This window comes from Myodes glareolus, chromosome 13 (assembly GCF_982192425.1).
Source record: "Myodes glareolus chromosome 13, mMyoGla1.1, whole genome shotgun sequence".
NCBI lineage: Eukaryota > Metazoa > Chordata > Mammalia > Rodentia > Cricetidae > Myodes > Myodes glareolus.
Window position 1 is genome coordinate 74,008,746 of NC_142038.1, and position 24,839 is coordinate 74,033,584.

Consider the following 24,839-nt stretch of genomic DNA (forward strand, 5'->3'; position numbering starts at 1 on the left):
GACCCGGGGTCCCTCTGGTTTTTTGTTTTTCTTTTTTTCTTTTGGATTGCTTGTAAGTGGTCCCCACTGTGAGAGATCCCCTGGGGTGGTCTTCCTGACTGGGGCCAGTCAGGCTTCATATACCAGCCCGTCTAAAGAGAGAAGACGTTCTTCTACAGGCCTTGAGGTGTTCGTTTGCTGTTTTTGTGGGTTCTCACATTTTCAGCCATGGAAAATAAACCCTCAAACTATCAGCCACCTGCCTCTAAACGTTCTGCCCGGAACCTTCTGCCCGTGTCCAGCCAGCTCCGCTTTTCCTTCCACTGGGCAGGCCCTTCCCCACCTGTCTGGAACTGCTCTTTCCTCTCGCTCCCTTTCCTTCTATACTATCTCTGTCACTGCTACCGCTGGTTCTTCAGAAACCGACAAGATTAGCCGGATCTGCGAGGCAACTGTTTACAGTGCAGGCCCTTGCTGTCCTTGTGTGGCGGCTTGGCAACAGGGCAGATCACAGTGCTACTTCATGTATGAAAGAATGTGTAAATGGTGTGGCCACATGGATGTAATCCTGTTTTAAATGTATGTTCTGCATGGCCTCTATGTCTCTCTTGTTATTAGATTTAAAACTTCCATGGCTCAAAAAAAATGTGGCTTCTCCATACAGCACGTGACTGCCGCCATTTTGATTGAGGTCAGGTCACCTCACTGCCATCTTAACTGAGGGCCAGATCAGGTAACCAAATCCCGCCATCTTTACTGAGCTATTTCCTGCCTGGTCACCCAGTGCTGACTCTGTTACATGTGTGTTTTGCACAGTGCCATGCCTTTGATAGGGCCCACCAAGAGCATCCACTTTGCCCAATTTCTGTTTAATATGTGTGTATGTCCATACATGTGACTTAAATGTACGTGTGTTTACTGTTAAATGTTATAATTATCTGCCCCATTATATCTCTTTCCAGACTAACAAAAAGAGTAAGTCTCATGTTTTAAATTGGTATGTACTTTTAAGTCTTTTACAAAAATACAGTATATTTAATCTAACCCTGCTTTAAAATATATTAAGCTGTTCTCTACTATTGTCAGTTCTGCTGATAACCTTCTATTGCAAGCAGTTCTTTCTTCTGTCTTTTACAAGTATGTATCTTACCTGTTAAGTTGAGAGCTGATACAGTCAAACTCAGACCCAGCTCTCTAGGCAGATTCTACAGATGAGTTATAGGTAGTTATAACTCATCTATACCTGGTAAACAGCCCTCAACTGCTCAGAGATCTGGGAAATATGGCATTTAAATATTTAATTATTAAAAGACTTTTCATAACAAAAAGAGACAGGTTGGCTCCTAGCAGCAGCACTCTATTTTCTCCAAAGAAGACAGAAGACAAATGGGCACAGAACAACGTCTATCCGCACTTCGCTTCTACTGCCAAGTGCTGACCACTGGGCAAAACTGCCTTTAATTTAAAGTGAAGATATCCAGACAGTGGAAAGAATCGCTGGAATCAACAGCCTAGCTGCTCAGGTCATGGTAGGCTTGTCTTCCTACAGATTTCTTAGTTTATAGAATCTTCTGGAGCCTGGCAGGCCCTGCACTAAACAGCAAAAGGCAAATAACAGCCCTCAGTGACCATGGAGGACCCTCAGGAGTAGCTATAGGTGTCAACCAAGTAAATTCTCTGTCATTTTTTAATCAATATCTCAAGTAAAATTTTTTTCTTCTCTAAGATCTCTGATGCAGTTTGACAGCTGAAAGGTTTTGTTATTTAAAAGGACAGCCTCACCAAACAAATTTCAATAAGCTACAAAATTCTCTCTCATGTTGCCTTTCATAGTCTTAAAGATACTTTTCATTATACAAAAATATCTGTTACAGGGCTGGAGAGATGGCTCAGAGGTTAAGAGCATTGCCTGCTCTTCCAAAGGTCCTGAGTTCAATTCCCAGCAACCACATGGTGGCTCACAACCATCTGTAATGAGATCCGGTTCCCTCTTCTGGCCTGCAAGTATACACACAAGCAGAAAACTGTATATGTAATAAATAAATAAATCTTTTAAAAAAATATCGGTTACAGTCATTCTAATATAAATATGCTGCTGTTTAAAACTTAAGTTTTTACAAACCCCCAAAATTCTTGTGAGTTCCAGGGAGCCAAATTGAAGGATCCACCTTAAACAGGTCTAAGAGACACCAGATATTTCCATACCACAAGCCCCTGACAGGAGCAAAGAGACTAGCTACCCTAGGATGTGACCAGTACCCAGCTTTCTCAGGTCCTCCTGCCCCAAGATGACACCCACAAATAATCAGGAGGCAGTCTTGAGAATCTGCTGTTCCTGTAACCTGTTGTGCCTAACCTCCTGCCTTTTTATTATAAGAAAGAGATGGGACTGTTATGACCTGCTACTGACTTACCCTGTCTCTTTAAGAGACAAGCCCCACCCAGTCCCCCCTTCTGCTGAGGCACAGGTAATCTTAGCTACCAGCTTATGCTCTCTCTCAGTCCTGTAGTCCTGTCTCTCTCTTGGAAGAGGTGGCTGCTGCTCCTCTTCCTCCCACTTGTTTCTCTCTCTCTCTCTCTCTCTCTCTCTCTCTCTCTCTCTCTGTTTCTCTCTCTCTCTTTCTGTTTCTCTCTCTCTCTCTCTCTCTCTCTGTTTCACTCTCTCTCTGTTTCTCTCTCTCTCTCTGTTTCTCTCTCTCTCTCTCTCACCCCCTCCCTCCCTCTCTCCCTTTCTCCCTTTCTCCCTTTCTCCCTTTCTCTTTCCCTCCCTTTTCCCTTTCCATCCATATCCCACTGAATAAACCATACCCAAACCCTCTCTCTGCATGGTGTGCCCATCCATCTCAGGTCACCTGCTGTGGCTCCCCCACCCGGGACCTGCTGCCCCTCTTGGCCTGCCACTGACTATGCTGTTTTTTTCTTAAACCATTACAAGGGCTATTCTCATTCAAATCACCACATGGAGATTTCTTGCCCATAGATCAGAAATTAAAAAGAACATTATTGAGTTCTCAACATTCCCTCCAATTCCATGAGGTTTTTTTTGGTAGGGGTTTTCTGTGTATTCCATGCTGGCCTTTAACTCCCTATGGATCTGAGTCTGGTCTTGGAACTTAGAGCAATTCTCCTGTATCAGCATTCCGAGTGCAGGGGTTTATAGGCCTATGCCTCCCTGCCTGGCTTTACTGTTTTTCTAACACTGTTTTCTTAGGTATACCTTCAGCTTTATTTCCCAACTCTGCTACTGAGCTCTTTATTTTTATTGGTTGTAATTATTAATATTTTCTTTTCCATTATTTTAAGAATCAAAACTTAAATATTATTTTTTATTATATTATAATTATGATTATCTTAATTTTAAAAGTTTTTTTTAAAAAATCTAAATAATTTGTCTTCTCTGGTTGTTTTTCTTCCTTGTTTGGTTTTGGCATCGTTCATGTCTTAGTAGCTTTGTTTAGATATCTTGTTCTTGGTAATTGGCTCTCGTTTAAGTGCAGGGAAATAGCTGACTGGAAATTGAGCAAGTTGGGCAACTATCATTGCCAGTTTGTGTAAGGCTTATCTGACTTGGTCTTTTGCTGAGAGCCTGTGTTTTGGAGGAATTGACTAGCTGTATCTCCTGAAGGGCGTTCTTGGCTTGCCACTGTTAGGAATGTTACCATTATGAAGGCCAGAGGTCTGGGGATCTGGTTTCTTTCATAGGCCACCAAGTTTGCCTCCAGTCTCATCACTGCCTTACAACTAGAGACCCTTTTATAGCATCCCTGGAGGATTTATTTGGGCAGCTCCATTATGATGGACATGGGTGGCGTGGACTGCATGGCGACAGTTGCTGCTTGCCAAAGTTCTGCATTTCAACATTGCAGACCACACTTCTGCAGCCTTTTAAATGTTTATTGATACTGTTAATGCCTTTCCCTTTGGGAAATTTTGTATGGGATTTGGTAAAGGATGAGCATGCGTAGAATGGTAGCCTCTCTGGGGAAACTTCCCCACCATGAGGGAACTGGGAATTCCATTGTACCCTCCTAATTAACCAAGAATTAAGAAAGTTAGAAACTTACTAGATGCACCTGATCCCAAGGATAAAATGCCTACAATCAAGATCCAGATCCTGAGGCTATAAAAGGCAAGAGTTCAGTAAATAAATAAAGAGAAATCAGAATGATCCTGTATACTAGGAAAAGAGTATGACATCAGGACCTTCCCTTTTGGGAACATTATGGAGGAAACAGGTTTATATAGTAAGATGTTGGACCCTAGAGTCCAACTACCAGGAGGAGTCGCCCCAAGAGACCATCTCTCACACCACAGCTGATGTAAAAGCATGAGGATTTTATTAATTCTGTCATGACAGGGTCTTTCAGCATTTGAGAAGCCAGAAAGACCCTGAATGGCTGGTACAGGCTACTTTTAAAGCAAAAAGCCACAGAAACAAGCGGGGAGTCTGGGGGTTGTTCTTCAACTATTATGATTGGCTTATTCAAAGGGCTATTACTAATAATTGCCTGGAGAGCAGTTGCCAGATCAGGTGAGATAAAAGGGAACATTTGAGGGTTACTTTGACCCTTTCCCAGGGACTGTCAAAGCACCAGGAACTGAGTCAGCACCTAAGGGTAATCTTGCCCCTATTCAATAACTGAGTTCTATTTGGAGAACATTTACAATGACTCGGAGGTGGAAAGTTCCCAACATTTTAGTTTGTGCAGGAATAGTTGTTAGATTCCTGGGGCGGGAAGCACTAAGGCACTGAGACTCAGAGGGCTCAGCTTAAAGTTCTACAAAGACTAAGAAGCTGTAGTATAGTGTCTGCTCCCCAGAAGTCCTTTTCCCAAAGTCAGGTGTTTGGATAAGGGTCTTCATTTCCTGGGAGGTTTGAAGAAAATTCCTGTTTAATAAAGCAGTCATTCTTCTTATCTATAATAAAAGGAATTTATGGCCTGCTCTGACTGGTGCCTATTGTCAAGGTCAAGGCCAGATTCCTCCACTCCTGATCTCAAGCCACACCCCTGCTCAAATGCCTCTATCTCTCTTTTAATACCATCTGCAAGTGTGCAGTATAAAAGGTGTAATCATTTCTCAAATGCTGCTGGTGGCCATTGGATTCACCTCAGATCACACCTGTCTCCTCCCTCTCAGCCTGTGGACTCCACACATTCTCCTTGGGACCTGAGCACTCCTGCCGGAGCAGTTCTTTGATACATGGGCATGTCTCTAACTCTCCAGTATTGCAAGTACTGCAGCTGTACAGATGCTGATAAAAACAGTCTTTGTGTGTCTGTAGGACAAAGCTCAGAATGGAAATGTTACATATATACTTTGGAGGTGATTTGATACTGCAAAATAGTTGCCTCTTCCTGTGCAGTGTGTGGAAAGTGGTGCGCATTACAGTTTATAAGTACGCATTTCTGTCCATGATGCCAGCACTGGGCATGTTCATTATGGGTACACATTCCTGCCTATGCCACCAGCACTGAGCATGCTCATTGTGAGTACACATTTCTGCCTATGCCACCAGCACTGAGCATGCTCATTGTGAGTACACATTCCTGCCTCTGCCACCAGCACTGGGCATGCTCATTGTGAGTACACATTCCTGCCTCTGCCACCAGCACTGAGCATGCTCATTGTGAGTACACATTCCTGCCTCTGCCACCAGCACTGGGCATGCTCATTGTGAGTACACATTCCTGCCTCTGCCACCAGCACTAGGCATGCTCATTGTGAGTACACATTCCTGCCTCTGCCACCAGCACTAGGTATGTGTTAGGGTCCTGGAGGAGTCCCACTAAAGACCACCGTCTACCTATGCAATCAGCAAGAGTGTTTATTATCTTGCCAAGGTACCAGCATTCTGGGTTCGCACATCCAACACAAAGGTAAAAATGGAGAATGACTGTCTTCCAAGAAAATCTTGCAGGCTCTTCTATACAACTAAAGGAATTCTAAAAGCAGTGTAATTGTTCTATCCAGGATTGGCTTACGCAAGTGGCAGTCATATTAGTTTGTTTCTTTTCCCTTCCTTCCTTCCTTCCTTCCTTCCTTCCTTCCTTCCTTCCTTCCTTTCTTTTTTCTTTGTTTGGTTTTTCGAGACAGGTTTCTCTGTAGCTTTGGAGCCTGTCCCGGAACTAGCTCTTGTACATCAGGTTGGCCTCAAACTCACAGAAATCCACTTGCCTCTGCCTCCCGAGTGCATGCGCCACCACAGCCTGGCTAATATTAGTATGTTTCTAACTGGCTAGGGTTAACCAGTTGACTAAGGCTTTAGCTTTTACATTCTTGGGGAAGTGTGGCCAAGTCCCAGGCTTTATCCTTATTTGGTTATTGTCTTGAGGTACCTGGGGAGGAGGGAGTTGGCCACGGCTGGCTCAGTATGGGCAATTCTCCTTGTCCTTAACTTTGGTGTGTGTGTGGAGGGGGGCATTGGTGACTGATTGCCCTCTGTTCAGTGTCAGGAGGTGGAACTGAGGGCTTGTTTTTAACTAGGTTATTAGGGGTTGGTCATGATATTTGCCTGCTCAGATTTTTGTTTGTCTGTTTTTTTCAGAATGTTTATATGTAGCTTTGGAGTTTGTCCTGAAACTTGCTCTGTAGACCAGGCTGACCTCGAACTCACAGAGATCTGCCTGCCTCTGCCTCCTGAGTGCTGGGATTAAAGGTGTGAGCTACCACCACCTGGCCAGATTTTTCTTATTAGTACATGTTCCTGCCTATGCCACCAGCACTGGGCATGCTCAGATTTTTCTTTTGTTGTTGTTTTTGGCTAGTGGGAAAAATTGTTCTTTATTTGTTTATTTACTGGTAAGAACGAAATGTATATTTCTTCTGAGAATGGCATTTTTTTTTCTTTTTGGAGAATGGCTATTTTTAACGTTTTTCCATCCTGACATAAATATTTTAAATTTGGCTATGATTTTCTGTATTTAGTTTGGGGCTAGGTAAAGATGTATGAGAGGAAAAAATTAAGTATTGTCACTGCAGGGTCTTTATGTCCTTTTCTAATTTATTTTTTTCTAGTCCTGAAAAACAGTTTCTAGTGTCTCTCCCAAGCTGTAAATAAAATGACTCTTCCCCTAGAAAGCAGAAGCATCAGCAGGTGACAGCTACAAGCTCATTATACTGCTAGATCATAACTCTACTTTTATTTTTTAATCTAGAAATGAACACAGAAGCAGAACAACAGCTTCTTCATCATGCCAGAAATGGCAACGTTGACGAAGTGAGAAAGCTCCTGGAAGCCATGGAGCGGACTGAAGTGATCGCTGACATCGACTGTAAGGGTGAGCTCCCTGTGCTCCTGTGTCCAGCTTCTCTTACGGTCTGCACGACTCCATCATACTTTAACGCTAATCCTTCTGCTCTCCCATGATGGATCTCACTCCTTTTCCTTTGAAGAAGTTCTCAATAGTGTGTGAAATGTCTTTCCTTATACTCTGTAGGGCAGAGAATTGAGGTCCATTCTCCGAATTTTGTGTTTCTTAAATCTTAGAAGTTACAAGGTTGAGCTCAAATGTGCATTCTCTGATAATGTTTTTATTATTATTAGAACTATTGTAGTTGAGCCAGCAGGTTTGGGTGCTGTTTGCCCAACACGGAAAGTGCTGTGATCATGTTGGGAGAGACAGCCAAGCTCCCTGGCCTTGTTGAGATTAGTCTAGGTGAAGAGACCAGGCTAGTCTCCACTACAAAAGAGGTGATGGGGTGTGAAAACTCGGGTGTGCAGGTCCTTAGCAGAGGATCTGTCACTGCGTGGGTACATGAGTTTATAGCTGAAGATCTATATCTATAACTTAAGTTTGAAGAAGTAGCTACTTAGAAATGAACTTAGAGTAAGTGACTTAGCTAGGTGATGTTAGAGAAGAAAAAGATAAACAGAGCTAATAAGAGATATAATTATAAGAGGGTGTAACATGAAGGGACCTTCTTGTTGGGGTATCTGTCCCACCCGGTACCCCACAGCTGACAAGCCCCAAAGAAAATCACATAGAGGACTCCATAAGCTTATAAACTGGTTGGCGCATTAGCTCAGGCTACTTATTAGCTCTTATAACTTACATTAGCCCATTATTTTTATCTATGTTAGCCACATGGCTCAGTACCTTTCTCAGCGTGGCAGCTCACATGTTGCTTCTTCAGTCGTCTGGGCAGAACTGTGAGGAATGGACTTCCTCCTTCCCAGCATTCTCCTGTTCTACTTTCTATCTGGTTTATCCACCTATACTTCCTTCCTGGCCAATCAGCATTTATTTAAAACATGATTGACAGAGTACAGACAATTCTCCCGCACCACTTCCCCCTCTTTTTTTTTTAAACAAAGGAAAATATTCATAGTTTATTTTTTGGGAAAGTGGGTGTAGTTTTTCAGGCTACTTTCTGCTGGTTGGGGGTGCTGATAATCTTATGGGGACCTAAAGAAAATTTAGAGTTATAATCAAGTCCTGACTGGAGTATCCTGTGGGTCTTGATCATCTTAGGCAGCAGTCTTGAATCTGTATACTCTAGGATGGTGCCAGATTGTACAGTATAAAGTATAATGGTCTGTCCTGTTCCTTTAAGGGACAAGCTCCACCCACTCCCTCCCCTTCCTTCCTGCTTGCAGCCTGAGTATTTTCTTCTCTCTCTGTTTCTCTCTCTGTCTCTCTGTCTCTCTCTCTCTCTGCTCTTCCCCTCTCCCTTTCTCCTCCATAACCCACTAAATAAATATCCAACTTCACTCTGCATGGTGTGCCTATCTGTCTCTGACACTCACCCACCACTCGACTTCCTGCCTAGAACCCAGCTGCCTTTGTGGCTTGGGACCCACTGCCCACTGACTGCTGCCACTTCGGGGACCAGCGGCGTGGCAGCCACTTGGGGATCTGCAGCATTTTTACTTAAACCATAACATAATGATGGTTGGCAGCATTGTGATTTGCTGGGAGGCTTGGCAGGCAGCAGCAGGGAAAGCGTTTGGTGGAGTTATAACTTAAAGAAGGGCTTGTTACATGAGTGGAAAATTTCTAGGCCAGCAGCCGACTTTTGATGTAAGGGCTCAACATATGACTTACAATTGATGAGATACTGTGGACGTTTATGAATGAGGAGTCTCCACCCAAGGAAGGTTAGTCATTATGGGAAAAACTAGGTTTTACTGAAGAACGGAAGGCAAAAGAAATGCTTAAGGAAGTAGCTTGAGGTGTTCCCCAGGACACTTAGGAGAAGAGACGCGACGGTTGGTAAATGGGGGCAGGCGCAGGCTCTTGGGCAGCTGAGTCTTACAAATCACAAAGGTAGATGGAGACTCATTAGCCTGCTGTGGACATCGCGGGTGTGGCTGTAGAGTGTTTGGCTTCAGAGCTGGAAACCCGGGAGCTGCAGTGCATGGCAACTGTAGGCTCTGGAGCTCTGCTAGATCCTCTAGCGGTTGGGAGTTTGACAGGGTTGTCATTTCTGCAGCCTGAGCTAGAGTTCTAGTAAGCTTTGGGAGCCCATTAGAAAGAACGTCCTTTATCTTGTTTGCTTAATTGAATTAGACAGCTTTAATTTCTGCCACTGTGTTAACACTTCCCCTCAGATTGCTGTTTTGGATCTGATAATTCACTGCTTTTAACACTGGTTTTGGTTTTCTAGCTGTACTCTCCAGTCCTCTGGTAACCCAGTCTTCTCATTAACTGAGATGCTATCTGAAGTCAGACTCTCCTGTAAGTCATTGTCTTGGGTGAGCAGTACGCAGCTCCCACAGGAATACTCTTGACAATTGCCGTCTGAAGGGCTCTGCAGCACCTGCGGTTCTTCAGCCCACCCTCCCTAGTGCTGCAAGGTTAAATTTAAAGGAGTTTCCTGCCTTTAGATGCTGTGCCAAGAGGACTAGGTGTTGAAGATGAATCTAGCCTAGACTTTTAGAGCCAGCAGGCTGATGGAGATCAGGTAGTTGGGATACAGCCTTGCATGACTGATCTCTGAAGGATGGATGTGGTGAACCGACAGGGTATCCAGTCTAGTCCTGTGAGACTGAGTGCATTGAAACTTTGAGGTTCTTACTATGGTAATGTCTTGCCTCTCATCAGTAATATGAGGCTTGTAGGCCAAGGTACCTCATTAGAAAGAAACCTAGTTTATTGAAAACTGCCAAAATAGTATTTAAAGATACCTTTTTTTCTCCCAATTTTAGGAAGAAGTAAGTCTAATTTGGGCTGGACACCTCTTCATCTGGCATGCTACTTTGGACATAAACAAGTGGTCCAGGATCTGTTGAAGGTCTCTTTATAGCTTTTTGATGCCTGTAATACTGTGGGGTCATGTGATGAGAAGTCTTGGGAAACACTGAGCGCAGTAGCATGCTGAAGCAGCAGCACATCCTTAGATGTAGTCTCTCTTGATTGCACACATGTCTAAATTTCAGTTTTACATTGCTGGTTTTTTTAAAATGGCAAAAAGGAGATATCAATAAAAATAGTTTTCAGCTTTGCAAGCGTGATAATTATGGAAAAGAAGCAAAGAACATCCTAAATAATTAAAAATAGCATCAGAATCTCAGAGAAGACTTAATGAGAACTGAGTCCTCAAATGCCATATTTGCTAACTTTTCACATGGGGTATTTTTGAAATCGAATCATGTACTTAATTTGTGCATTTAAGTCGAGGCATGTTTTCATGTGAACGCTTCCATATTGGTGGTAGAGCAGATGCTCCGAGACCAGGGACAGTTCTTACAGTCCTGTCGCTGCTGGAGTGGAAGGGGCTGAAAGTCCCTTGGAGAAAAGTCTTGACTTCTGCTTGTCTGGTAGATTTTTGGGTTTTAGGAAAGCTGTTTACTTTAGCTGTGAATTGAGTTTACTTTTAGTAGCAACAAACAATGTTACATTATTTTGATTTTCAAAGCATTTAGGAATTCTATTTATTTGTGTGTGTATGTATATTTACTAATGTGTGGACACTATTTAAAGTTTTCATGTTTACTAGGCTGGTGCAAAAGTGAATGTGTTAAATGACATGGGGGACACGCCACTACATCGAGCTGCCTTCACAGGACGAAAGGTGAAAAATGTTTTTTTTTTTCATTTACAAAAGGAAGTATAGAAACCAGCCCTTTGGTCACAAAGGGAGGGGTGATCTGAGCGTTGCACAGTGAGGTAAAACACAAAGGCCAAGAGCTTCTCTGTGCTGTTCCTCATTGAACATGCTCACCCCGCCCCTGACGTGCCAAAACCAGAGCCTAAGCCCACTGTCTCAGTTCACTTTGGGGAGTATCCATTGCAGTGATTTCTTGTGCATTTACGAGGTTGTGTAGCCATCACCATGCCCCGGTTGGGAACATTTCCGTCACTCTGCTGCATGACTAGGTCCTCTACACATTCGTTCCCTGTGCCTACCTCAAGCCTCAGGGTATCATTTGTTTTATTTCCTCGTTGCCTTTTTAAGAAATTTCTTATAAATGAAAACTCTTTAGTACCACAGTGGTGAGGTTTATCTGTACTACAGCATGCACCAGTGCCATGTGTGTACAGCTGTGTGCTGTTCTATCACTGGGCACCTATCTGCCCCGAGACACCAGCTCCAGCAGTCCTCTAGTTTCTGCCCTCACAGTGTTGGGTACAGGCTTGCTGCAGTGGTGCCTGACTCTCTGTGGTTTGGCCTCAGGTCCTCAAGCTTGCACAGCAAACACTTTTACCTGCTGAACCAATTCACTTGCCCTTTGCTAAGTCCTAAAAGTCCATTGTGTAGGATTTCAGAGTGCTTTTCGAGCACCCCTGCATCTGTAGAGCTGAGTGTTCAGTCAGCCGTTTCTAAGTAGCCATGGGTTCATGTACTCAGGTCTCACGGGGTTTTTGCTTTGCTGTGTTAGGTTGGCAGTGCTTCAGAGTTCAGGCTTTTTTCACGTTCCTTTCTGAAGGACCCACTCGCATTTCTCCTACACATGAGTGTTGTTCCCTAGTACCTGTGTGGTACCTGGAACTGTGTGGATGATAGTCTACTCTCTGGTTCTTTTATTCCTAGGATCTCTCTGTTAGGGCAAAGGGCAGAACAGCCCAACACTTGTTTTGTAAGCCTTCAAAGTTGTCTGTACCCAAATCTTTGATTTCAAGTTGCAAGAACAGAGATTGCTCTTTAGCTGACTGAAGGATGGCTGTGCAATCCCCAAGAGTCCTTAAAAGTGTGAGGTGGAGACAGGAGAAGAGCTGAATCTCAGGGAAGCCTGTCCAGTTAGATGCTGTGCTTCTGGCTCGGAAATGGTGGGAAGCAGCTTTGAACCAAGGAGTGTTGATGACCCCGAGAAGCTATGGAGACATGGGAACAAATTCCCCAAAGAGCTTCTGGAAGGACCTGGTCCTCCACTGCCTGGATTCCATCCAGTGAGCTGCATTTCAGAATTAGTAAGTGTGGAACTATAGGATTAATTTGTACTGCTTCAAAACTTCAGGACTGTAGTGGTTTGTTAGAGCAGTAATAGGAAGTTAATATTCTATTGGGAAGAGCAACCTCAACCTCACGCTCTCAAGTTCTGTGGGTTGGTTTCTCTCTGAAGTTGTTGTTTTTACTAATGATGTCTTTTGGTGTGGGTTTTTGTCTTTTGTTCCAAATCAAGTCAGTTTCATATGACAGTTCAGCTACTATTTGTCACTGACTGCTCTGCCCTCGACAAGTCTCCTTGGCACCGGAGGGGCTGGGGAACTGCCTCACCTAGAAGTCCGGTGGCACCGTCATCTAGCCCCTCCTGCTGGGTATCTCCTTCTCTTGGTCTGTTGAATCCTTAGTGGACTGCATTGCCACGAAAAGGTTCGTGTAGTTATCTTTTCAGGATAACGCTTCATTAAGCTCTTAATGTCCTAACAACAGAAGTTGCCTCATCCCATATTTCTATAAAGTTTTTCTATTATAATAGAAGCAGCCTAGTAAGTAAGTCATAATATTGGCTATGTTTCCTGTGGTCACTTGACTGTTTACTTAAAAAGTACATGCCAGATTTCTAGTTTCTATCCTTCTACTGATGTGTCAGTCACCAGGAACCCACCTGAATGTGTTGGGATGTTTTGAATTAATCCCTTCTTGTCATAAGTTGATGCTTGTGAACCAGGTGTGAAACCTTAACTAAAACTGAGACAGATGTTTTAAAGACAACACACGTAACGTGGTCCTTGCTGAATCATAGGTGTGAAATACTTACGATTTCCCTCATGGCCCCAAATTTCTCTTCCTCTTCTGTGGAAGTCGGAGCATTCTGTCTCCATTTCCTCTCTCGCCCCCCGCCCCCCGCCTCTCTGTGAAGTGCAGTCTCCCCAAGTTCCTGATTGCTTGAAGCTGTTGGGAAACTCTACTTTGCCAGGCTTCTCAGACGCAGTTGAGAAATTTCACTCCTCTTATGCCTTGTGTTGAATTTATTGCTGTGTGTGTCCGAACCCTTACGAGGCTTTGTCAGTATTGCTCCTGAGGAGTCAGCACGTTTCATTTTGCCCTGCATAAATACAGCACAGATTCACTGCCGTTCCCAATCACTTAGTTCATTGTCTGTGCTCAGCTCTTCACATATTTGGGCATTTCTGCTGTTTTCATGAACTCTGAATATGTGATCATGTTAAATTGGGCCCCAGCCTAACATATCCAACTATGTTCGTGTAGCATTCAGCTTAAGTAAACGGTTACATCGTGTACAAATGTTAAGCTTATTATGTAATAATAAGTATGATTAGATGAAAAGTTTAACTTCTAATTGTGATCACAAAAGCCCAAATTGTCTTGTAATCTTTTATTCTGAATATAATTTTAAATATCTTACAAACTTGAAATTAAGTGATTTTTAAATAGAATATTGAGTTTAAATTTAGGAAAAGAATTGTAAAATGCTTTAAATCCTTGTACTCTGAAAGATACAAAATTTAGCTACCCCAATTTTGAGTGCACTTTGACTTTTCTTGGTATATTAGCGACCCCTAGTGTTCCATATTGGAAATCAGCAGAACAGAATTTGTTTTTAGTGTTCTATTTGACTTTTGTTCCTTTATTTTTCAGAGGCATTTAGAATTCTAAAGTCTTTTTTTTTCTATGAATTTTGCACCATCCAAACAACTTAACCATGCTGTTTCATTTATTCATTACCAGCTACTCTAAATGGAGATGGGCACATTGCCCTTTGTTCTGTGGGAAGCAAGCTGAGCTGTATATCAGTGTGAAGCAGGGATCACAGCTGTGGAAGGGTGAGGCCCCGGAAGTGGACAGAGGCTGGAGTCAGGCCATGGTTCGGTCTCTTAGGATGTGTCTTAGTTAGGGTGTTTTATTGCTGTGAAAAGATACCATGACCATAGCAACTCATACAAAGAGAACAATTAACTGAGGTGGCAGTTTAGTTTCTGAGGTTCTGTCCATTATCATGAGAGGGAACATGACAGCATGCAGGCAGATGTGGTGCTTGCTTGACCAGAAGGCAGCAGGAAGTCAGCTGACTGTCACACTGAGGGAAACTTGAGAAAAAGAGACCTCAGAGCCCTACCCAACAGTGACACACTTCCTCCAAGACCACCCCTCCTAATAACGCCACTCTCTTTGGGGGCCATTTTCTTTCAAACCACCACATTCTGCTCCCTGGCCCCCAAAGACTTATAGCCGTATTGTGATTCAAAATATGTATTTAGTCCAACTTCAAAAGTCCCCATTGTCTATCAAAGTCTCTACAAAGTCTCTTCTGAGATGCATGGCAGTTTTTTAACTAGTGCCCCTGTAAAAATCAAAATCAGAAGTAGATCGCATTCCAACATATAGTGGCACAGGATATACGTTACTATTCCTAAATGTAGGGAAGGAAGCATAGTGAGGAAATACTGAACAAAAGTAAGACCAAAACCACCTGGGTAAACTTCAAACTCTACAGCTCCATGTCTGATGTCAGCATGCTCTTCAGATCTCCAACTCCTTTCAGCTTTGTTGATCACAACATACTTCTTTTCTTTGGCTGGTTCCACTCCATGATAGCAGCTCTCCTTGGCAGGTGTCCCATGACTCTGGCATCTCTAACATTTGGATTCTCCAAAGCAATCCAGGCTTCAACTTTACAACTTCATACAATGACCCCTTTATTTGGCCTCCATTCAGGGTCACCCCGACACATGCCTGGCCTCAGTGATTTTCTTTAGGTATGGAAGGCAAATTCTATAGCCTGTTTATTCTATCCTTAACTCTAAAGCTAGAACCATATGACTGAAGCTGCTAAGTTTTATTGGGACTGGAACAGTGTCCCCTTTGTTTAATCTTTCTGTTGTCCTTCACTGCCTAAACTTGGCTGTCCTTGAACTTTCCTTTTTGACTAGACTGGCCTCAAACTCAGAGTCTACCAGCCTTTGCCTTCCCAGTGCTGGGATTAAAGGTGTGCCCCACCACACCCAGCTCTTAGCTTTACTGTAGTTCCTTTTCACACATTGGAAACTCAGCCGGGTGGGCTCTTGCCCTGAGCTCACCACTCCTATCCTTAAGGATAGAAAGGATAGAAATGAATGTAAAAGGACAGAGTTTAGCTCCACTCCACTTCTTGTTGCTCTTTTTCTTCTCAAAGCTTCTGTTTTGTAATTTATTCTGGTCAGCTTGCTTATCTTCTTTATAAATCTTCATTAGTGTTACCACTATTACCCACATGGCAGAGTCCACACTAGTCTGTTATTTATTTATTTATTAAAAATTTCCACCTCCTCCCCACCTCCCTTTTCTCTCCCCCTCCCCCATACTAGGCTGTTTTGAGATCCTCTACCAATAGAATTAATCCAAAACTCTTCACTTTAGCATCAGGCAGACTCTTCAGACAGGGGCAAAACGCAGCCACTTTCTTCACCAAAATATCACAAGAATTTTGGCAACATACTAAAATTCTTCTCTCTAACCTCTTGAGCAAGCCCCCTACAGTTCATCAAATCACACTCAACACCATTGTCTTCCATGTTCCTTCTAGAATGCCCATTAAGCAGAGTTTAAAACATTCCACTGCATGCTGGGAGGTGGTGGTGCACGCCTTTAATCCCAGCACTCAGGAGGCAGAGGCAGAGGCAGATGGATCTCTGTGAGTTTGAGCTCAGCCTGGTCTATAGAGTGAGTTCCAGAATAGAACATACACCATTGCTTTCCAAAAACAAAGTTCAAATTCCTCCAAATACACACATGATCTGGTCTGTTACAGCAACACCCAAGTTCCTGGTACTAACTTCTGTCTCAGGGTTTGTAATTGCTGTGAAGAGACACCAAGGCAATTTTTTTTTCGAGACAAAGTTTCTTTATGCTTTTTTGGAGCCTGTCCTGGAACTCACTCTGTAGACCAGGCTGGCTGTGAACTCACAGAGATCTGCCTGCCTCTGCCTCTTTATTACTGGGATTAAAGGCGTGCACCACTGTCGCCTGACAATGCTACCATCACCTGGCAATGCCACCATTGCCTGGCACAAGGCAACTATTATAAAAAAACATTTAATTGAGGTGGTGACTTACAGTTTCAGAGGTTCAGTTCATTATCATCATGACAGGGAGCTTGGCGGTGTGCAGGCAGATGCATTGCTTGCTACACCTTGACCAGAAGGCAGCAAGAAGTCAACTGACTGTCAACATTGAGAGAAACTTGAGGAAGAGATTCAAAGCCTGTCCCCACAGTGGCACAGTGGGTGCCCAACAAGGCCACACCTCCTGATAGTGCCACTCCTTTTAGGGGCCATTTTCTTTGAAACCACCACAAGATGCAATGGCCCTCATGTGTGGAGCTCTGGAGAAGAGGGTCTTACAGCTTTGTACTGTTAGGTATTGGAGACACATCCTCTGGAGGAATGGCTCTGTGTGCCATACTATAGCCGTTGGAGGTAAAGGCTGCTTTCAGGCCACTTCCCAGAGCTGTGGTCAGAGATCTTATTCCCTCCGGGGACTTTGGCAGTGATTCGAAGCTTCTCCCACAACCTACCATTTAACTCACATCTACTTCTTCATCCATGTGTGGGAGTGGCAACTTCAGGCTGCCCCTGTGCCTCTCCACAGAGGAGCCTCTGTGGGAGGGTGGTTGGCACATGGTGACTTTCAATGCACAGTGAATCAGTGTCTCCCTGCTTGTTGTCCATTCTGGTTTCTTTACCGCTCATTAGTGACAGGTTTCCTGGGGTCTGACTCAGGATCTCAGCCCCATTACCTTTTCCTTCACGGCCCTTACATGTTTGCTCTCATTGGACAAGGTATTGCATGGTGATGCTTGCCAGTATGCTGTCCCTGAGGAACAGAGGAAAGATCCGAAATTCCAGTTCAATGCTTTTGTATGCTATCGGTGTTAGAGGTAGGGTTTTTGCATGTTGTCTGTGTTAGTGGTAGGGCTTTTGTATGCTGTCTGTGTGTGAGGTAAGGCTTTTGTATGTTGTCTGTGTTAGAGGTAGGGCTTTTGTATGTTGTCTGTGTGTGAGGTAGGATTTTGTATGTTGTCTGTGTGTGAGGTAGGACTTTGTATGTTGTCTGTGTGTGAGGTAGGACTTTGTATGTTGTCTGTGTGTGAGGTAGGACTTTGTATGTTGTCTGTGTGTGAGGTAGGATTTTGTATGTTGTCTGTGTGTGAGGTAGGACTTTGTATGTTGTCTGTGTGTGAGGTAGGACTTTGTATGTTGTCTGTGTGTGAGGTAGGACTTTGTATGTTGTCTGTGTGTGAGGTAGGATTTTGTATGTTGTCTGTGTTAGAGGTAGGACTTTGTATGTTGTCTGTGTGTGAGGTAGGACTTTGAATGTTGTCTGTGTGTGAGGTAGGACTTTGTATGTTGTCTGTGTTAGAGGTCGGACTTTGTATGCTGTGTGTGAGGTGCTTCAAATCTCATGTTCAACCTTCTTCCTTCAGTTGATCTGGTTCAATTGCCCTAAAGTGGTGACTGTTTTTGCCTGTTGGTTCTTGACCCTTGTAATTCCTGTGTGTGCATGTGTGCATGCGTGTGTATGTGTGTGTGTTGAGAATTGAATCATGGTTGTGAGGTGCTAACTAGGTGTTCTGGACTCTGTTTCCAGATGGCTTGTTTTTTTTTTTTTGATATTTCCGTTTATTATTTTATTTATGTGGGAGGCACCTGTACCTCAGCCCTCAGCTCACCTGGATAATTTAGGGGACAACTTTCAGAAGTGGTTCTCTCCGTTTTCCATGTGAATCCTGGTGGGAGCTCAGGTCATCAGGTTTGACTGCAAGTGCTTTATCTGCTGAACCAGCTTGTCAGCATCTTGAGAAAATATTCTGGCATTACTCAGCCACTGACCTGAGAACTGTCCAATATGGCAAGGTCCCTTGATTCTTCTCAAGATTGACCCCACTCCCTAGGTGTGTGTCTCAATGACACTCTAGCCGATGGAGTAGTGTGAGGTCTCATAGAGTCCCCGAGGTGTGAGGCAGAACAGTAACTGTAGACTTCTGTCTGCTGAATCAGGCTGTCCTTTATCTTTTTCCTGATTGGGGTAGGGAAGAATAGACTTTCCATACCAGTTGCTGTGTATCACATGCTAAGTGTCCCTTTCTCCAGCAAACAACACACGAGGCAGAGTGGCTGTCACTTAGACTGTTCTGTTTGGATAAGTTTGTGGAAGTCCCCTCTCATTCTCTACTTTCCGTCTGTGTCCGTGGTAGTAGCAGATGAAAATGTGGTAGAAAGTGTCATCAGAGCACCCCCATTACTCCTCACCTCCCAGAGAGGAGTTCTGTGTCTGTTCTGTAGTGCTGTTGTGTGACAAAACCTTTCCTGGGGAGCTGCAACACACGTCTACTCTCCCCAGATAGGGAGCCCACCACAGACCAAAGTACAGATACCACCAAAGTCTACTCCAAAAGCCAGGCAACCTGGAGCACACTGCGTAGCCTGTGGGCAGCTCAAACAGGCCGCAGAGAGTCCTTTCCCAGTGACAAGCTCAGCTGATGTCTGCTTCCTCCAGGCAGCTGATCTGCCCTCTGAATCCTGTTTGCAGCTTTTCTCCTTTCAGAATCATCTTTGCAGCTTGGCTCTGCACTTCCGAGAGGGACTGACTCTCAGTTCTTACTGTTTACTCTGGCAGGGAGGAACCTAGAGAGTCAGGTCATTTTTGGGGACTACCAGAAGCTATTTTGAGTACTTTACCTTCCTCTTTAAAGAGCTTCATGCAGGATGAGATGTTTTCATCTTGGAGGAACTGTTCGACAGCAAATGCTGGTGATCCCGCCTGGGGTCCTGACTGTGCTCTACAGTGCTCCACCACTGGGTACCCCTCCCCTTTCTCTTGGGTTTGTAAAGATGGTACTACTCAACCACTCTTTTCCACACAGGGTACAGTTCTTGGTTTGCTGTTCCTAGTGGGTGGAAGAAGCCAGTTTTAAGACCTTCTGTTAGGCTACAGCCTGTGGAAGCAATGTAATGATTATGCCAGTAACCAACTTGTCTGCCCCAGTTCTACATGGAATGGGGGAGATGCCAGCTGGTTATGCTTGTGGACCCAGTACACACGCTGTGAGCCCAGCTAGGCTGGGTGATCCTTTTCCTTCAACAAAGGACCAGATGACACTTCCCATCTTGTGTCAGCCCAGACCTTAAACGCAACAGTCTGGGACGTGTTTGAGGGTACTCCATGACCGTTTTGGGAACAGCTGGGCAATGTGTAGGATTTTACCTTTTAGATTTTGACTTCTCTTTTAGCAAATAGGTGATTAGATAGTTCAAAGTTGACTCAGCTCCAGAAACTGGATCAGGTGGTATTGCACGTCACTCATTGATTTTCTTCGATAGCACGAGCCATACTGAGATAACCCCAGCAGTGTGAGCAGGTGTGACCCCCAATGTGAAATGAAGAGATGTCCAGTTGCCACACATGACTTCCTTTAAATAACTGAGCACGCTAGATTGGATATGAAAGGCTAGAAAATGCATGATGTAATCATGTCTCAAAGTCCAGAGGACTGTACCAGAGGGAATTGTGGGTATGGAGTATACAAGCTTCACTGAAGAGCTCACTAATGATTACTCACCCTGTGGTTGGGCCTTTATGAGACTCTGCTGCATGTGAGTTCACTGATTGCATTGGGAAGCAGTGTCCAAACGTGTGGTTAGATCTGACCTAAGCAGCGAGCCAGGTGGATGAAGTTACGGTACCAGCAGCAGGATCAGAGAGTCAGGAAAGCAATAGCATGGCCTTTTGAGGCAAAGAGTGAGTGGACAACGGCCGCACATAACCACTTGGTTCATATTTTATCACTGAGTTCTTTATCCTACTGGTTTTGGTGTTGCTGGGATCAACCCTAGAGCCTCATATACCCTGGGCAATGCCTTCCGCTGAACCATACCCCTAGTCCCACAGAACCCTTTTGTCTGCTTGCCTGGCCAGCCGGCTCCTGTGCCCTGGACTGCCAGGTGAGCTGACACTCCCGATTTCCTGTGCTCTCACAAGCATGAGATGTTATATGTCTCCATTGTTTTTTTCTTACATCAGAGAAGTGATTGGTCTAGTTTTCTAAATCCTTAGTGGGTCTGAAAGACACAGTTAACTCAGAAAAGAACCTTTTCTAATTTTAAATATATTTGATTAATCATAATCCAAGTCAGTTAATATTGAACGTTCTTTATTTTTTTCTTGTATATGCATATTTATTTTTAAATGTCATCTAATATTGTGAAGCTTTATAATGAAAAACTGGTGACCCTCCCAACTGTTCTTGTGGTTTATATTTGAGAGCAAATATTCTGGCATCTCTTCAGTGTTTTTAAACCTTTTGTTTATAAATAAAGTACTTCTTTACTGACTCTTGTGTTTTCTTTTTAATATTAGATTTTCTAGCAGATAAGCATTATTTTTCTAAAGATTTGTTTTATTTTATGTCTTTGATTGTTTTGCTGTCTGTGCATCATGTACATACAGTGCCTTCGGAGGTCAGAGGAGGATACCAATCCCCTGGAGTTACAAATGGTTGTGAACCACCACATGGGTGCTGGGAACCTAGGTCTTCTGTGAGAACAGCAAGTGCTTCTAACTGCTGAGCCATCTCTGTAGCCCTCAGAGAAGCATCTTAAAACATTTTTTATTTTGTATTTTTATGTTTATATAATATATTCTGATCATATCTTTCCCTAGCCCCTCTCACATTTCCTTTGGGTTTCCAATATATTCCCCACCTACCTCCTCCTTCTCCTCTATCATCATCTCCTCTTCCTCTTCCTCCTCCTCTAAATAACCCATTTATTCTAAGTAGTGCTGCCTGTCTGAGTGTGAACAGCCTACCAGTGTCCATACCCCTGAGAAAAAATGACTTCCCTCTCCTCGGCGTAGTTTTTTTTCTTTCTTACTGCCTTAACCCCTGCCCAAGCCATCTTACTTTTCTCATTCTATTATCTCTAACTGGGCTTTGGTTAAATACAGTTTTTCTCACCATACTAAATGGAGCCTCAGGAGTCCTATATGTGTTTTCTTTGGTACAGAATTCATTATTTTTTTCTGTGCCCGATATTTTCCTGGAGTTTCCTTATTAGTTCTTTTTATCATAATGAACTTTAAAAGCTTCGTAAGCACTTGAAGCTGCTTTTTACTACTTCTGGTTGTAGCCACATGTCCCACGTAGTGACCTCCAGCTCTCTGTCCCCTTGTTTTTGCTATCAGGTTGTCAATCTGGAGCTGAGTTGTGCTGTCCTAGGAATCCTGGTTACCACTGTCTGTAGTGGAATTCCCACTTCCTGGGTGCGCTGTTGTCCGGGAGCTTCCTGGGAAAGGCTCCCTGGTCACCACTGTCTGTAGTGGAATTCCCACTCCCTGGCACGTCAGCTCTTTAAGAATTCATGTATTTGGAAATAACTTCTACCATTTTGCTTGACTCAGAATTTGGAAGGTATTGGTCATTGTCTTCTAGTTTTTGAAGACGTGGCCACGTCTAGAGTTGTGATTTGTGGTTAATTCCTCTGTTATTTAATCATTGGAAGTGTTTCAGATGAAATTACAGTAGGAAAGAACCTAAAATAATAGGGACTTACACGAATCTTTTTCTAGTGTGAAAGTCCAGGTGGCACACACCTGGGAATTTTCTGTCTTGTTCTAAGTGTAGTTGTGACTGTATCATCTGATATGAGAGCCAACAAATTCTGGGAATCAGGCTAGAGGAAGTGAAAATGGTACAGGAACAACATTGTTTCTTCTAGGAGATTCCTGGAAGTTCTCACATGACACTTGTCCCCTGGACTAAAACAGTCACTGGCTAAACTTGCTAAAGGGAAGCTGGGAAGTGAACCTGGGAGTTTCAGTGGCACATGATTAGCTGAAGATGCTACTAGCAGTGAGAACCTAGCTGTGCTCTCTGTTTAGAGTGTCGAGAGACTAACGACAGTGTGTTAGCTGAACTGTTCTCTTCTGGGGCTTGGCGTCCTTTGGAGGCTCATTTGGACTGTTGGCAGAGACTACTAAAGTCATGGGACTGAGGCCCCTGCTTGTTGGGAATTGTTTAAAGTTTATATAGATCACCCTCAGGCTTAGCTCCATGGAGACGTCTTTTCCAGGAAGTATCCAGCTCCCTCCTCCAACATTTTTGGACCCTAATACTGTATCCTAGACTGGCCTGGAACTTACTGTATAGCTCAGCATGACTTTGAATGGCGATCCTCATGCCTCACCATCATGTGTGCTGGATTATACCATGCCCGGCTGTGCAGCCCCACTCAGAGGACTAAATAGGTTCTGTCCACAGCACAGTCTTTCTTTACCAAAGTCAGTTATGCTAAATCTCATGACCCAGATACTGAAGTAAAATCAATCGTGTGTCCAGTTCTAACTTGAGTAGAACTTGACTGTTGATGGTTAATTTTCATGTGTGTATGAGTTTTAAATTTACAACATTCTTTATAATAAAGTTTAAAAAATCAATATGATAATATTCTTAGCAGCATCATTCATAACAGACAAAAAACAGAAGCATAAATGTTCATCAGTTTCTAATGGATAAACAAGGTGTGGTGCCCAGATGATGGAGAAGTCATTCAGCAATAGAGGAATGAAGTACTGGCACATGCCCGAACAGAAGACCCTTCATCCTGTGATTGAAAGAAATCGTGCACATATAGCCATACTTTGTACAATCCTTTCATTGAAATGATCAGGAGGCAAGTCCGTATAGAGACATACTGAAGATGAATAGGTTGCTAGGGGATGTGGAGAAAGGACCAGAATGAGAAGCCATTAACTGTGGATATGGGAATACTTGAGGGTGATGAAATGTAATTTCATGAAATAGTAAGTATATATTACAGCACAATTCTGTGATTATACTAAAAGCCAAGGAATTGTTTTTTTACAAGGTAAAATTCATGCTATGTAAATTACTTCTTAGTAAATTGCTTAGAAAGCAATGTGGGTGTGGGTATTTTCTTCCTTTTCATCTGAGATGAAGTGTGCATGACAGCAACTTAATAGTTGAATAAGGAGTGATTGACAGTGGATGTCAGAGTGGGGTTAGGGTAATTGGGGGCAAGACTGTTAGCTTTTCTGTCACCTTTGTTATGTAGCCCCCGTTTAGTGGGGCACTCACCATAAAAGGAGAACAGAACCAATAGAGTTTGGTCTTCTGACTTATTAGACAAGGTGACCAAAATGCTTTCTTTCCAGCAATATGTTAAGCAAAGTATCTTTAGTTATGAATAAATGTTCAAAAGTGGCTGCTGTTTAGGTATAGGGGGCACAATGGACCACATCACACCGTAGACACTAACTCTAGAGAGCTAATGCTGAGGAAAGTGAGCAGATGGGGCAGCAGGGTGGCTGAAGTTAGGAGAGCTAAGCACTGCCCGTCGGCGCTGAGCCGGCCTTGAGCAGGAGTTCCTCTCAGCTCTGAGTTAAAACAACAGCTCTCCACAGCTTCCTTGGCACCTTTCTCATCTGTTTCTCTGGTCCCTCATTTATCTCGTTTCTTTGGAGGTCGTTGTGGCTCACTCGGCCTCAGGACGTCTCTTTCCATGTTTTAGTCTGACAGCTGACCACTTCTCCGGGAGGAGTAGGCACAGTATCTCTGACTGGTTCTCTGCTTGCTTGATGTTTCTTTACAGGCATTTCTCTGTGTTTTTCTTAACCAGTCAATCTGTTCTGGCTTCATTTGATCTTCCTAGGGGATTATTTTGGAGTCTGTTACTTCACCCCATGCTTCTCTCAAGGCATCCAGGTCCTCCCGCCAGCCGTCTGTCCTACTGTCCTTGCGTGTGTCTAAAAAGGGACTCCCTGTCCTCCACACTGGGCCCTTGTGCAGTATTTGTATCATTGCTCAAAGTATTTTCACTGTGCACTCTTCTTGCCATCTATACTAAGAATTAGGAATGTACCCATTGCTTTTTTTTTTTACATAGACTTTATCCCTTGATCATTTTTCTTGCTTTTTAAAAATCCCACTTTCACTTTCTGCTGGAGTTGTCCCAGTGAGCATCATGATCTCAGCTCCAGCTTTGTCAGAGACTTCTCTTTGTCAAAGTTTTGTAGCGCTTTCCCCACTCGCTGACACTGAGAAGTGAGCCCAAGGTCCATCTCCCACACGGTAGGTTCCCATTCTGCCTTCAGTATTTGGTATCTAGGAGTGTTTTCTTTGTAAGGTTTTTTACATGCTAATATATAACTGAAGTCATAAATAGCATTTGGGGAGTTAGTGGAAGGGTAGAAGATGATAGCAAAGTCAGTGGATAAAGGAGTTCTCTGGAAGTGGAGGTACCTTTCTTCCAGCACCAGGGACAGCTCAGGGCTGGAGAAAGAGTCCAGGAGCTGCTGATGAGGAGGTAATTGAGAACTTTCTTATGTCTGTAGTGCTACAGAAGGCCGGGTGGCCTTGAATTGGGTCAGAGAGAAGCATTGTTGGGCGTCAGAACAGTTTCCAAGTTCAGGAGGAGTTACTTTGCAATGCCCCTGAAAACAAAGCCTCTTTCTCCGCT

General features: G+C 43.6%; 1 protein-coding gene across 4 annotated transcripts in view; it reads left to right on the forward strand.

Annotated features, from left to right (window-relative positions):
* Positions 1-24,839, forward strand: part of Osbpl1a (oxysterol binding protein like 1A) — a 177,718-nt gene that overhangs the window by 5,412 nt on the left and 147,467 nt on the right. For all 4 annotated transcript variants that reach the window (XM_048447930.3, XM_048447932.3, XM_048447933.3 and 1 more), the window contains exons 2-4: positions 7,137-7,259; positions 10,130-10,215; positions 10,921-10,995. In XM_048447930.3, coding sequence (XP_048303887.3) covers positions 7,139-7,259; positions 10,130-10,215; positions 10,921-10,995 — 282 coding nt within the window. In that variant the 5' untranslated portion in view covers positions 7,137-7,138. The remainder of the gene's footprint in view (positions 1-7,136; positions 7,260-10,129; positions 10,216-10,920; positions 10,996-24,839) is intronic.